The sequence below is a fragment of the Haliotis cracherodii genome, unplaced genomic scaffold (genome assembly GCF_022045235.1).
Source record: "Haliotis cracherodii isolate W230 unplaced genomic scaffold, xgHalCrac1.p SCAF_13, whole genome shotgun sequence".
NCBI classification, from domain to species: Eukaryota; Metazoa; Mollusca; class Gastropoda; order Lepetellida; family Haliotidae; genus Haliotis; species Haliotis cracherodii.
In genome coordinates, this window is record NW_027266268.1 from 4,364,114 (window position 1) to 4,380,202 (window position 16,089).

The 16,089-nt window shown below is 39.5% G+C and overlaps 1 protein-coding gene across 3 annotated transcripts; it reads right to left on the reverse strand.

The window, feature by feature from the left end:
• Positions 1-572: 572 nt before the first annotated feature.
• LOC139459522 (casein kinase II subunit beta) lies at positions 573-15,871 on the reverse strand. 3 transcript variants are annotated; one of them, XM_071241043.1, is made up of 7 exons: positions 15,832-15,871; positions 14,564-14,648; positions 13,790-13,892; positions 8,582-8,697; positions 5,650-5,725; positions 2,999-3,188; positions 573-2,162 (listed from the first exon to the last, which is right to left on the reverse strand). In XM_071241043.1, the coding sequence occupies exons 2-7, from the start codon at positions 14,633-14,635 to the stop codon at positions 2,054-2,056; spliced, it is 666 nt and encodes a 221-aa protein (XP_071097144.1). In that variant the 5' UTR covers positions 14,636-14,648; positions 15,832-15,871; the 3' UTR covers positions 573-2,053. The 3 variants fall into 3 exon arrangements, with proteins under 3 accessions (XP_071097144.1, XP_071097146.1, XP_071097145.1); XM_071241045.1 differs by lacking the exon at positions 8,582-8,697 and adding an exon at positions 11,282-11,391; XM_071241044.1 differs by lacking the exon at positions 15,832-15,871 and adding an exon at positions 15,672-15,764.
• Between the last annotated feature and the right edge of the window lie 218 nt (positions 15,872-16,089).

Here is a 16,089-nt window from a genome sequence, read left to right on the forward strand (position 1 = left end):
TAAAAGCGGTATGTTATCTCTGGATGAAGACAAACCAATGGTTGACACCATCAGCAACGATCCACATCCTCAGTCACATTTTAGCACCAAGCATGTGCTCATGGGGGACCTGGCTTGGAATCCAAAGTGCATGTCCACCGTTTCCAAATTGACTACCCAATCCATTTAATGCCTCTTATGACAAACATAGCTTGCTGCAGACCAATTCAAACCTGCCACTCCTGTGAAGATCCGGGTTAGGTCTTCAGCAACCCATGCTTGTTGTGAGAGGCAATTAACGGGATCGTGTGGCGAGGGTCGCTGACTTGGTTGATGCATGTCATCGCATCCCAATTCATGAATTGATGCTCGTGATGTCAATCACTTTATTGTTTGGTCCAGACTTGATTATTTAAATACCGCTGTCTTCTAGCTGGAATATTGCTGAACATGGTGTTAAACAACAAAAAAGACCCCAAAATATATCCAACCTGGTATCCCCACACAACTACCATGGCTATTGGGGCCTTTAACGCTTGGAGTATCAAGAACATGGTCCACTCCATCGTACTTGTAATACAAACAATAAAGACTTACAGGACATAAATATTTATTACATACAACACATGATAATACATGGTAATGACAGGTGGGCATGTACAGAAAATGTTCACATACACGTGACGTGCACGAGTGTTCACCAAGGCTGATGTGCATGTTCTCACACACTACCTTCACACAGAGTCAACATACTGCGTTCATGTGGGGCGTTCCTAGGATGATCACATGTACAAAGGCTACAGTGGGAGGTCATTTTGAAGATGGAAAACTAGAATCTGTGGCAATCCAAGATCTGAACACTCTGAACGTGTTCAGCAATTGTGCACTGCTACAGTTTGCATATAATACTGCCTCTTTGAAGTTCAGCAATGTATCTTACACAAGTGGGCGCTGTCCTCGTCCCGTACATGAAGCTGTACTTGTGACACTGAGCCCTGCATTGCAATTAATTAACTGGGTAATCTTAATGAGAAACTAAGAGTTGATTTGAGGCTAGAATAACAAAACATTGGTTCCTAGGCATCTTTGGTAACTATATATCAGTGGGCAAAAGCAGGCTTCAGAGCTGCTCACTTGTGGTCATGAATGAGCATAAAGTTCTTTCATGTCTTATACTTCAGGTGCACAAGAATGGTAACTGTATTTAGACATAAATTGTCTCCAATATGTAACCATTCAAAAATGAATTTGTAAATAAATTTGGGGGTAAATAATTGAAATGACCCTCCTGGCCCTTTTTTCTGACCCCTTGTCATCATTTCACAGGTACAATTCTCTTGACCATCAGCAACCACAATGTTATTAAAAGTATATTTTAATTATTAAGCCACATCTGTATAACTGCCCATCACTGAACACCACGGTCCACTTCGGTCCTTTACAAAATTGCAGACAGCCACACAAACTAAGACATCACAACTGTACAATAACATGTAACCATGGTAACCGTGGGGGTACTTAATTTCATCACCACTGACCACATCAGTTGTCAATTTCACGAAATCTTTGGCAGAACAATTATCCCAATACAATGATGTCTGCAGCAAAATCTATCTCACCCTACATAAACTTACCAAGTCGAGAACTAAAGATGAATAATTCAAAAGTTTATGATCAGGAAAATAAATAATTTCAAAAATAGTTTCAATTTCAAATCTGGTCAAATTAAGTCCAAGACCGATCCTACTTTCTACACACAGCAAGTATCAGTTTCCTTGTCAACCTAATCTCAATGCAAATCTTACAAAGCGAACATTCCTAAGCATTATATACATCATAACGAAAGTACAAATGTTAGAAATGACGGATGAACAATCCAGGAATAGGAGACAGTATGTCAACAGAATCTGTGGTCTCTTGTCATCATCTTTGCTTCAAACATCTTCTCATATCTAGATTTTTCAGTCTTTTGTACACTGTACACGTTTTCGATGATGAAAGTTGAAATGTCGTCAGTGGAGGAGGTAATATCTAGTCCAGTCCGAGTTAGAGCCTAGCACATGGTGGCTATGTTTCATCTTTTGCTGTTGGTGTGACTAGCTCCCCGCATGGGCATCTTGAAGTTAGATGCTGCTTGGTACTGGAGCTGGTAGGCCAGGGGGTGGATCTTGAAGCCGTACAGTCTGAAACAAGGAGAAACGTGAGCAGGCCTCAGCAATACCCCGGACTTTAATCTAACATATTTCTAAGTTCTAAACATGAAGAAAGCAATATTTTCTAAGAAAATCCACTTATCGAAATCAAACTTTGCACTGCACCTCTCCTATTGGTATAGAAACTGTACCTCAAGTTGGAAAAGAATCCATGAAGTATTTTTAAAGTTATAGTTCACACAAACAAATGTCCTTGGAAGGACGGACGGACAGACATATCTATATCCCCCTGCCCATTGCTTGTAAGGACAGTTACACTGCCAGTGTCCACTTGTGATCGTAGAACTACCAGCATCATAACTGTAATACTGTACCATAGGCTTACAGTAACCATAGCGCAAAATCTCTTTTTGCAATGCGGCCCTGATTGTTGGATAATCATCAGAGGAAGAGTTAAACAAATCATTTCGCTCTATTGAAATCCAATATGAGGAGAAAATGTATTGGTAGTTCTTTCAAATTTTCACCCGTCTTTGAACTAGTTGATTAGTGGCTGTGTGACTAGCATTGAGGAACAACAGCATGAATCATATTGGTTCATCCCCACCTCGAACAGTATTTCAGTTCTATCACTGTCAGCTTGATGTTAAAGTGTGGTATAGATTTTCAATGTTGACTACTTTGGTGAACCTCAGCATCAGTACCATCCTGACAAACATTTTGAATCAGGGCAATGAATCCGAGATTAAAACCTATCATAAGATTCTGGATCACCAAGGGGACACAACTCTGCACAATAAATTAGATGACTGGGACAGTGCATATTTGATTTTTTGTAAAAAGCAGGAGACCTTATTGGTACTTACCTGGGAACAAACTGGTTGGCTGGACGCTTGGGTCTGTACTCGGGGTGCACCATGAAGAGCATGTGGGGGAAGCCGGTGCCGAAGTAGGCGCCATCGGTGTGGTGGTGGCGGGAGGACTTAGGGGTGTACACGTCTTGACATTTGGGGCAGTACAGCTTCACCATCGCCTCGCCGGGAACATCTGACAAACCTGGAACATCCACACATTACTGTCAGAGACAACACAGATGACAGATCGATCTTATACATGGGGGAGTGAGTTTAGTTTATTGATGCTTTGAACAGTCTTTCACTTACATCATGATATGATAGCTTAAAGTGGGAGGAAAGACGGAAGTGACGTGAAAGCTATAGGCATGGTGCTGACAAAGCTAGAAACATTATCAGGGTGAACTAGGACTGCATTGGTTGATGTCATAGCACTGTACGACGCCAGTGGAATGTCACTTCACGCCATTAATTGAGGGAAATATGTAAATGTGAACATATTTATCTGATTTACCAAAAATGTAACTAACTTGCAATGTTTTCCTTTACATGAACATGGTTAAACTATTCAGTTTCTATTCATTATACTACAATGGAAAATGTATCGTGGGGAGTGATTTCTCTATATGCACATGTGAATTTAAAGCAGTATAGAATAAGTAAGTGCACTAAGTGCAATAGAATGTACTGGACCCCCCTTCTTTTTTCATTTGGAAAGCATGGCTTGATTAAAGGAACTTGCTCCAGGTGCATGTTCACATGGAAACCAGTTGCACCAGACAAAACCAGTTGCACCAGACAAAACCAGGTTGCACTTTGGCCCAATAATTGTATCAATGATGAAACATAGGCTGGTCTGTTGCCAGTGTCACACTGCTGTCAAATAGGAACATGAGCACATACCCTTGAAGTACCCACAGCTTGATGATGTCAAAGAAATTCCATGTAACACATGGATTAGTTGTGTAGCATGGTAATAATGTTTACAGGTAATGAGTGTGTTCAGAGATCGATTTTGTGTGCAAATTTCATTGATTTTTTCAAAAGCATGTAAACATAAATATTAGGTTGTATTTTTCAATCACAGGATGCACTTGTGCATGTTTTATATAGCTAAACGTGATCCTGGGAAAGCAAGATTTGTACAGGCTTGACAAGGCCTTCAATCTTAATGTCTCTCTGGAAAATTCTTGATTTTTAGTGTCAACCTTGAAAAGCCTTGAAAATCACCAAAAACAGCTGAATCATTGCCAAGTTATTAAAACACACAAAACAAAAGTGATGACCAAGGATGTCTTAGTGTGATTTATCACAGTAAAAGATTTGCCACTTTGCCAAACACCTTGAAGAATTCATGACAGGCTTAATTAGTATTTTTTTGTTGCAAAATCAATCTTGTTTGAAAATTTGTGATGTTAATAGTCACATTGTTTTTTAGGTCTTATGACTAATATATAGTATTGTCTTACAACTAATATATAGTTCGTTGGATTGAATTTTTTTAAAAAGCCTTGAAATTGACACTTGAAAGATTTGAAAAGCCCTGCATTTTAGTGTTCGATATCTGTGTGAACCATTATTGTGGAAATACCCATCATAGAAAAAGTTAAATACTCAGAATATAGAAACAACAGACATTCCTAACTTGCATCCTAACTAGCATCAAGTGCTTGGGGCCTGGTACCCAAGATCTCCATTGAGCCTAAATCCAATGGTGAATTTAAAGCTACCTCCTTACGACAATACCAAATATAAGTAAGATATCTGTAGTCTTTACGTTCTGCTCAAACTGCCAGCAGTCGAACACAAACACACAGACACTTAATGTGGCACTGCTGCTTGACTGAGACAATCATGGACAAGACTGATCCAGCTCAAAGCAGTGCACGGAGGACAGAGGAATGTGTGCACCACCATTGCACTGGACAGCCTCCATTCTCCAGTAGTTCACACCTCAAAGCTGTCTTGAATTCCATTCAGCATCACGATGCTTGTGTGGTATGGTGTGATGTGGTGTGGTGTGTGTGGTGCACGTGGGTGTGTGGTGTGGTGTGTGTGGTGCACGTGGGTGTGCATGTGGAGTGGTGTGTGGTGTGGTGTGTGTGGTGCGCGTGGGTGTGCATGTGGAGTGGTGTGTGGTGTGGTGTGTGTGGTGCACGTGGGTGTGCATGTGGAGTGGTGTGCGGTGTGGTGTGTGTGGTGCGCGTGGGTGTGCGTGTGGAGTGGTGTGTGTGGTGCACGTGGGTGTGCGTGTGGTGTGGTGTGGTGTGGTGTGGTGTGGTGTGCATGGGTGCTATTTGATGTAGTGTGGTATGCGTGTGAGTGTGCGAGTGTGTCTAAACATTTGGCATATTTGTCCAGGGTATGTATCATAACAATAAACAATACACTCCGAAGTACCAGTCTTTGTTTTAGTCCCTTAATGCCAAGCACCAGGCAGGGAAACAACATGTACATATCTCAGTGTCCTTTGGTCTGACACGGACATGGATCCATCCCCCGAAATTTCGCTCTCCCGGCAGCAGCTTTATCCACGAGACACTGGTGGTCCACAGAGAAAACAGCATGGACTGATATCAGTAAACATCACCGGTACTAAGGAGGACAAGCCAACATTTTACCCCCTGCCCGAACGACCCCATAGGACTGACAATTGTGTTTACCAATGGGAAGCATGGGCTGATTTTCACAGTATACCCGCGGGCAATAGCCAAAGTCTCCCTGCTGCCATTTCTCAATCTGGAAACAAAGATCACAGAAACATGAAGGACTGAAAAGACTGATGACACATAGGTGGAATACAAACATCACAAACTACCATCAACCAGCTATCTACCTCCAAAGTATTTTACATAATCGCACTGAAGTTCACCTTCTTAAGATGTCACAAGACAAGAGTTTTTCTTATCAAAGCATTCAGGGACAACTTGTCATGACGACCAAACTGACCAAATTTCAAGGTAATATATTTCAGAATTGGTCATAATGATGTCTTTATAAAGTTCAAAATGTATAAAATAATCATCATGATCATATAGGCAAAATATAACCATATAAATGACATTTACAAAATGTTTTCTAAATGAAGTCGAAATAGCTAGGTCTTTAATTTTACCATGTTTACAATGTTTACCATGTTTACCATGTTTACCATGTATAGGCTGATGAAGGCAAAACAATAAAGATAACTTTTGTTCTGAACAAATTGAACTTGATGTGGCATAGAAAATGATCTTGACCGTTTGAAAAGCAGAGTAAATAAATCACTGATTAAACAAATACATGGTTTGCACAATATCATCTATCAGCTATTACAAGTGTGGCAATATTAAACTTTATTTTAATCTAATAGTTTGACGTTAATACCGGTATTTAGATGACTTTATCAGTTAAAACATCAATAATATTCAACATGTTCTACACTGGACATGCATCAATGTGAAAACAATACAGAGTTTAAAAAAAATAAAAACATTGGGTACAGATTTGTCAATAACATGTTCAAATGTTGATTTGTTTGTTGATGTACTCATCAATATTCCAGCAATATGATGGCTGTCTTTAAATAATTGAATCTTGAACAGGCAAACCACTGATTGACAGCATCAGCATTGATCTACGCAATCTGGATACAATGACTTGACAAACAAGTCAGTAAGCCTGACCGCCCAATCCTGTTGGTTGTATCTTACAACAAGCATGGGTTGCTGAAGACCAATTGTATCACAGATCTTCACTGGGGTGGGGAGGGGGAGAGAATGGGCTTAGCTTGTGTAGAAGTATAAAAGAAAGGTGATTCTTAATTTTCAGATGGATGGCAAGCCATGATATAAGCTCACACTGACAATGTCAAGGCAAGCTAATTTCAGGATAGAGGTATAATATTATTTCAACCAAGAAAAAGAACATTATTCTATTTTCAGAGTTAATAAAGTTGAGCATAGAACAGGCTTACACTAATTATCTAGTCATAGCTCATTGTGCAAACAGATGAAAGTATCAGATTAGATAGTCATAGAACAACCTCCTCTACAACAAACTAGAACTGTGACATGACTGTCACCAATACTGAACAGGTTTGAATACACCATGTTCCTCCATCAACCCTGAACACATACGGCAGCATGTAGTCGCTATTTCTTACCACCAAATCACAACACGGCTGGTGCCAGCAAGCTGGAAACAACTGAGAGCTCAGACCAATGAGAGGTCAAATTACATCTCACACGTGCAATGTCTGGTGCAGCATGTGACACAGGTTTATGGCCGACGGCTCTACTGCTTCAGCATCAGGCAATGGTTGGGTTTACATGAATATCATGCACAGTGTAGAACATTAAATGTCCTTGAGCAACAAACAGCCTCGTTTCATAAGCTGACTTAAAATAGACAAACATCAGTATTATACTGCAGAGATACGCATTCACAGGTGATGGAGGAATGTAGTGTGTACAAAACCTGGAAGGAACTGATGTGACATGACACTGGTGGAAATCAATGTGACATGCACAAATGCTCTCAAATCCAACACTCAACATGATGAGGGTCTATTCTAGATGTGTTTGAACACCTAGCAAGTCACCACACAATCAGTCCCAGTGGAATTAAGAGTTATTTGGAATCGGTTGGCATTAAAATAAAGCAGTTGTCAGTAATGACCTTTTTTGGATGAGGCAAACTGAACAGATGTCAAGTAGGACTGAACGAAAACAAAATGATTGATAAGAAGCATCAGCTAGTTCATTTCATACATGTTACCATGGTTACAGGTAAGCTAACTCCTTATGATACACAGTCTGTACAAGAGCACTGCTTGATCCTCCACACTTGAATGTCTCCATCTTCATTAGAAGCTATTATTCCTCAAACATTTTTTATTTGCGGGAATTAACAGTTTATTTTTAAATATATTGTTCTATTAGGATTTTAAATATCAGAATGCTTTTTGAAGAGGACAGCCAGACTGGGATTAAGGGTACCAAATCTGCACTTACCAATTTGTACTTTATGTAGTCTTCCATCAAGCCTGCTTACTAATCAGGTTTAATTCCATTATAAAATCATTTTGAATTTGACACTAGGAGATATATATAATCTTAAACACACTGGAATATGTGATACAAACAGGGTCGGGCTTTAGAAGGTGGCATAATAGATATAATCTTGGTGACTGGCTGTTCTCTTGGAAAAACATGTCAGTGTTTCAAGGCTGCAAAATACTCACAAACCTGACTTAGCCATGGAAAGGATAAGGGTAAAACTAAAGAAAGTTCCCGTTCTTGAAGTAACTAGTACCCGAAGTCCATAGCGAGTGAGTGAGCAGGTTTTTACCCCCGTTTATTCCTATTCCAATACTGGTTTATATGGGCTTAGCATCAAACCTGAATCGTCAGCGACCCCACAGTCCATTTGTCTTAACTTAGAGGAATCTTAGAGCCTTATTTTTTTCAACTGCCCAGTTCTGTTGAAATAGAGGCAAGTCTTTCTTGTGAAGAAACTGGAGGCCAGAGACATCTGACCTTCATTGAAGCACCATACACATGGCCTTCCCTAGCTGTCTAGGTTACATGCCCGGTGTGGGCGCAGCAAGCTTACCATCTGGGCAATGCCTCGATTAGTCATAATGTATCGGGCGTGAATCAAGCCATATAGCATCTCCGCAGCCTGTTCAATAAGATCACTCTGATTGGGGTTGTCTTCTAGTTCGTCATCTATACAAAAAGCAAAACGAGCGTTAATCACTTGTACAGACTCTCATCTTGTCGTCACCCACTGGGGTTGTGAGCATCCAGAGTGACATTCTTCGTCAATATGCACTGGAAGCCCCTGTAATAACCTCATAATTACATGGTTGGTTGCAAAAAAATGCCAGTGTCAATTTCTTGCAGGTGCAAAATCTTCAAATTAAAACTTCCATTTTTTATTAGAATTCTGTCCGTCACCAAAAAAATCAAATATACACTTGATGAAATAAGAAACACACATTTCTTGTCTGAAACCATAACATAATTCAAAATTATGCACAACTTATTTCATCTAATGTCACCATGAATTTTTTAGGCATGAGGTGAACGGCAGTTTTCTTGGTGGGAAAACACATTTGGCTAATCTACAATCAAACCAAGAGCCAACTGTCTTTGAGGTCATGTTTAAGGGAACTTATTCATCTGGGCCCACTTGCACAAAGCGATCTTAGCGCTAAGACTCTCATAAGCCTATGTTAAAGTATGGGAGTTAAGATCATCTAAGATCGCTTTGAGCAAGTGGGCCCTGGTCACAAACTGATATTCAAACAAACCAAGTGTCTTGACGAAGATACTGGGTGACTAGAAATGAGAATCTGCACTGTATGAGACAATGAGTCATGAAGATGAAGTACTGTGAATGAATAACTGGGTCCTGAGCATTCTGAGGTTCCTAGGTGTATAGCAGTCAATCCCCTGGCACTGTCTTTCTCAACAATCTCTCTCAAATCTCATCTTTCTCCTTGATATAATATCCCTGTGTGAAGGGGACAGGTCGTTCTCATCACAACGTTTGAATTTCACTTGCCATAAGTCTACATAGTATAAGTGAGTTTGTGAGCATGGTATTATATTCTAACTGAATTCAGGCATCACATACATCAACTCTACTGCAGTGAATAATGCACAAAACCTTTGTCTTGCTTATTGTAAAAGACATAAATATTGCTGGTGAGCTTATGGAACATGTGACAGACTTGGGGCAGCACATGAACCAATACAAACTAGGAGGCACCTGAAACAGCAGTTTAAGCAGAATTAATTAAAGAAAATCTACTCATTGGTTTAATATGTCCAATATACAGGATCCAAGGGGACCAAGATATATTGACTACATAAAGAAAACTATGAATACCCAATGAATGTTGCTCGGAAAGTGGAGCTCTGGCATGACTGAAATAGTTTAGTAATGGAGAGGTGTAACACAGCTGGGCTCCAAACAGCTGAACGCATGCACGCATAACAAGCAGGCACTGATCAGTCAACAAGACTACCTAGGAACTTCTACAGAGGGTTTAATAAAGCAGTCAACATGGGGGAAGCCCCATCCAGTCGGGAACCTCCATGGTGTGTGACAAGTGAAGTTTAACATGGGAAGGACTTAGGCTATGGGAACCATCAACTGTGCTTAGCAAAGAGAGCCTGAACTGCGAAATGAAATTAATTCTTGAATATGCCTCAAATAATATTTCTGTAGAAAAGATCAGCTAAGTAACAAAATGGGTTTCCAAAAACTGATTATTTCCTGCATTTATTTTTGCAATATTTCAACCGGTCACTGTTTTACAGGAATACCAACAGTGTTCATTCTAGGGTAGGGCATTTTACTCATCTACTTAGCAGGGCATTGTCACATCTATATGGCATCGCATTGTCACATCTATATGGCAGGGCATTGTCACATCTATATAGGTCATTATATCTTCTTAAACAGGGCATCATCACATCTATTTAGCAGGGCATCATCACATCTATTTAGCAGGGCATCATTACATCTATTTAGCAGGGCAAAGTAACATATAGCAGGGCATTGTCGCACTTATTTAGCAGGGCATTGTCATATCTATTTCAATTAAGATGCAGGACATATGACCGATGTGTCACAACTGGGACTGGGGTTTCCCAAACCAGAAATCCTACATTGTAAACATTACACACTTATCATCACATTGGTAAAGCTGGGCAGGCAAAGTCATGTCAACAAAATATAGTAATTAAGGATGCTTAAACATCTTATAGAATTATTAATTTTCCTCAAAAAATTGTGGAACCCCTTTCTGACAATGTCAAAATAATGCCTGAATCACATCCATATTTACTAAGAACCCATGTTTATCACTGGCATTTTCAAGTCCAAACAAGTTAAAGGGCCCCATATGTTTTACAAAAAAGTTTGTTGTTTAATGCTGATGTCAGCAAGTTTTACTACATGGGTAGCGATCTTGTCCAGACAAACCAGGGATTTATGAGATGCCACACATAGCCGGGGAACGATGACAGACTAACCACCCCGACAAGTATAGGTCGCTGGGACGTTCTCACCCCAACCAGAGTATAACTAGAATGAACACTGTAAATTATCAAGTTTTATTACTGGATGAGTCATCATAAGTTTGACAAGATGAAAGAAGATCTGACAATCATGACAATGGTCCCAAACAGACATATTTACTGTTGTAATCAACTTTAAAGCTATGGATACAAGATACTGTCCCACACCTGTCACACACCTGACCCCTAAGCCCCTCCCCCTTGGGCAGCAGTGGCTTACCATCTTACAGATGCCGGAATTGGTAAGTATGAATCTAGCATGTATCTGACAGTATAGCATCTCGGCAGTGTGTTCGATCACATCAGTACCAGGGGCCTCCTCCTCTTCATCTAGACACAGGGTAGATAGTTAAACACACACCACCAAAACTAAATTCATTCCTCTTGTACATTGTTGGAAATTATGTATGAAGGTCATAACTCTGATGTTAAAAGTTAAAAACGTAGGTGTCCATAAATTCAAATACTATACCTGGAGAAAACCTCTAGTTTCTTCTTAATTTCCAAAACTGAAGTACAATGCTCAGGATATTTGGTGTACAAAATTTATCAATTCTGCCTAAGCCAAATAATTTACTCTTGTCTTGAGTGAAGTCTTATCTATTCATTTATATAGTGGTATCTAATTGGCAGTTTTATGAGCCCGGATCCTGTCTTACAAAGAGGATTGTTGAGCGGAGACTACATTGTACAGTGTTCGAATAGGCCCATAGTTTCAAACTTGTATGAGTTCTTATGGCCTGAAGTAAATTTATTTGTCACAATAAGTTGCATTTTTTTAAAATGACAGCCTGAAGTGTTTAGTCAGGGCCTGCAGGTTCTAAAGTCTGTGGGTCCTGATGGCAGCCTGGCAATTTTAATTTTTGTTTTAAACACTGGCATCCTAACTACAGTGGCGTAACTAATACTGACTTGCAATAGTTGTAGAAGTACGATCTCTTCATGAAACAGGGTCTAGACATACAATCAGACATGTGATAGTTTCGAACAAAGTTTGAATTCCTTCTTTTATATCTCCATGTTTCCCCTAACCTGACGTTAATTTCTGGTGAAAGAAAACAGGATTTCATTTATTTGCAGCTCCCAGCTGTTCAATAAAACCCAATCAAAATGTACTGCTGATACATTTTGGTAAAACATTGCATTGGGTCAAATCACAGCTGATTCTCATGTCTTTTATTGAATGAAAGCATGGCAGTGCGGGAAAGAAAAGAAGCTTTTACAGTTAAAGAAATTGGCAAAAAAGTGAAAAATAGTTTTCGATCAGTGAAAAAGTTACAATTTTTGTTCGGTAATTCATTCACAAAGTGTATTGCCCTGGTAAAGTTCAGGCTGGGGGCTTATGGGCCTCCAAAATCTAGCTTTTTAGTCTTTGCCATCCTTCAATCACATGCCTGTACAATACCCTACACTGAGACTTGGGGATAGTGCTACAAGCAGGTGATGGAGCTTATAGTTTAACGCTGAAACAGACGTGAAACAAAGTCAAATACACAGAGCTGCAATTTTAACCCACTGTGTACCTGAAACATTTACTAGTCTGCATAGAAATAACTTAGGGACATCCCTAAAATGCCTAAATTCCACTAGGATGCCTTCATCATCCCAAGGCAAGGGAGTTAACTGACTTCAAAAATCCAATTTCCACCCCTGACGAACAAGGCTGAGATTATGGAGTAACATGCTGGCTGGACTAATGAGTCTATGCATAGTCCAATCAAAATCACGTAACCAAATCAACATCTGGATATTTTCCAAATCTTTTCATGTTTCAATCAAGGTGCTCAAGTGATAGGATACACTTTGCAAGGTAAAACCTGTTTTATTACAATAAAGATCTTTATTATTGATGAGATCATCTTGGTCATGTTGACAGGGTGCCTCCATTTTGTTTAAAACAAGTGCAATTAATGTGAGGGGTGGAATCTGATTGGTCAGTAGGAGGGACATAGAAGTAATAGCCACTGGTGGCACAACACTTGAGCCCATAAATTCCAGCCTAGTTCAGCAAGGTAGGAAACTGGACTTTTACAGTTAGTTAACTCCCTTGCCTTAGGAAGATGGGATACCATTTTCAAAAGACAAAACCATATGCATTCATGGCGGTAAAAGATATAATTATTAATTAAAGAGATCTGTTTCTTTAGAGGGTTGACATGTCATACAATTTCTGTATTTTCATGACAATGGTTAACAGTAATACTCAGAAGCTGTAGTGTAGCTTGGATCACGTCCCTTGTAAAATTCAAAGTGTACAATTGTTCAGAAATTGTTTTCTTCCCAACCCTCTCTCCACTTGATACCCCTGCCCTAATTAATGTACACTAGGTCCAGAAACATCAATACATATGTGCATTTCCTAGTTAAGACCATCAAAAACAAGGGAATGTATGTTGTGACTTTATAATTGTTTAAAAATGACAATCTGTAACAGACTGCTTTCAAATAACAATTATGTATACAGTTAATCTACGAAAGCTCTGATTCTGTTTTCAAGAACTTCAGAGGGAGTAAGTTTCATAAAATATGGATAATACTGTGATGGTGATAAAAGCTACGATGCAACTCGAGGAAACAGGTTTCAAGGCATGGTTTCCAGATTTGGGTTGGTCAGGGAACTGGAAACGCACATATTTCTGTTTTTGGTTCTAACAGTGTCAAGGATGATGTCTGGTAGACTGGAGTCTCCAACAAGGCATGCTGTTATTTGCGATGCAGTCTGACATACCTGGTTCCAGGTCCAAGATCATGTCTAGGGCCTGTCTGTAGTGTGGCACCTGTTCATTGAGACCAGTCAAGTTAAACTTATCTTGAATATAGTCCTCATCCACCTGAAAACACAACATTTATATTTATACTCAGCCAAATTGAGGCATGATGTCACGCAATCAACCATGTCACTTTTGTCACCTTATACTAGTCATATGAACTTGGTAAAACACATGCATGGCACTGTCAAACCTAGAAGAACATTCAGGACAAACTAGGATTTGAATCCATAATAAAAGATTTCTGGAACGCCTAAGCAACAATTCTGCACAGCAAATTGTGGTGCCTTAGCGATTGAGTGAGTTGAGTTTAACACCGCTTTGAATAGTATTCCAGTCATATCAAAGCCTATTGTGGGAGGAAAGCCTGATGCGACATATGTCTTAGACATTTGCCACTTTGGTGAAACCCGGGGCAAACAAGGATTCAAAACCACAATCATAGGTTTCTGGCATGCTCAAATGATGAAACTTTGCACAGTGAATTGCGGCGCCTTAAATAACTGGGTCACCCTTGAGTTCTGTAATAGGTGAGTGAGTAAGTTTGATTTAACGCTGATTTTCACTGTATTTCAGTTATATCGCTGCATGTCAGCTTCATGTGGGAGGAAAGCCAGAAGTGATGCAGGGTTCAGATGTTTACCATGTTTACCAGGGACGCAACTCTGCACAGCAAATCGTGGTGCCTCAGATGACTGGGCCACCCATGACCCCCGAGCTGTAATAGTACATACCTCGCAAAAGAACTCATTTCCCCTTAGCCCACAGAACCAGGATATCCAGGAGACTTCTTCTGAACTGCTCATGATGCCTCAATGTCTGAAAGCATTACACAATTGGGTTATCACAATATGTCCACCTCATACATCGCAATATTTGAGACAAGATACAAAACGTATCGCAAAAATTTTATTTGTGCTGTTTTGGAAAACAATATGGTAACCCTCCAAAACAGTTACTCATTCTTATTAATTGAAATCCTCATTCAAAGTACTCATTCTTATTAATTGAAATCCTCATTCAAAGTATATTTTCCATAAATTTTACAAAAATACACAATACAAAGATATGGTTTAATGCTGCACTCGGCAATATTCCAGCAATTTGTAAATAATGGAGTTTGGACCAGACATTCCAGTGACTGACATCATGAGCATCTTTGCCATCAATCCATACAATCAACCCAGTCACAGAGCCTGACAACACGATCCATTTAGCCATCTCTAGGTTTTTTGGGACCCATACTCTTGCCTGAAAATCCCCACATGTCTGATTAAGGAATAGAAAGGTACATAGGTTTCAAAAACACCCTATGATGCGTAACCAGACATTGGAAAGTGTGTTGAAATCCTTCAACATTATTCTGTCATGCCTTATTTATAATGTCGCTATGGAAAGCACTGAAGATGTGGTTTTGGTTTGTTTGTTGTTTAACGCCCCACTCAGCAATATTCCAGCTATATGACGACGGTCTGTAAATAATTGAGTCTGGACCAGACAATCCACTGATTGACATCATGAGCATCGATAAGAAAAGTCTGTGGTTCAAATCTCATCACGGTTTTATTATTGCATTTACATCAGCAATTTAATCAAAATCAGATCTTTGTCGACGTAAAAAGATTTTTATATAATGATTGTGCAACATTAGTACAATCAGAAAGCACTAACCATGCATGTGTTTAAAGAAGCATACCTTTATGATTTTGGCGGTTACCTGGTTACAGTAAGAAATACAAATGGGTTATTCAAGTAAAGATTTTTGAAGGGAGTTTTCTTGAATAGGGAACACCAATGCTACTGCACAACCCGTTTCTTCTTCAAACATGTCAAATAGCCTACTGAAAATCTGTATTCCTGGAACCTCTTGTCAAACTTTAACGCACACAATAATCAAGTGTTCATTAAAATATGCTTTATGTTTCATAATAACCAACCACGTAAACTGAAAGGAACGTAATTTCGTAATGGACATTGAAACATGTACTTCGCACTAATTTACCTTGTATCAGATCGGTTAATGGTGACGACGGAAGTTCTGTGCGCATGTGCCCAGCAGCGCCACCTCGCGTCAATAATATGAATGAGATAGACCGGTGTCAATAAAGTAATTCTACACACGTTTCGATGACATCACGTGTTTTCGAAAACACGTCGATGTACAAACGAAATTGACGGATTATCTGACCCAGAATTTCGCAAATGTAGTTTTATAAAAACAATTACTCGCCGCGGTTGCAATAATGAAACTGAATTGACA

Bases quoted from the DNA above. Each gene is read 5' to 3' on its own strand.
- LOC139459522 (XM_071241043.1), bottom strand. From the start codon at position 14,635: ATGAGCAGTTCAGAAGAAGTCTCCTGGATATCCTGGTTCTGTGGGCTA. The intron at 13,893-14,563 runs GTATGTACTATT...TTGTGTTTTCAG, and splicing joins GAAATGAGTTCTTTTGCGAG to GTGGATGAGGACTATATTCA. The intron at 3,189-5,649 runs GTAAACACAATT...TGGATGTTCCAG, and splicing joins TCAGCCCATGCTTCCCATTG to GTTTGTCAGATGTTCCCGGC.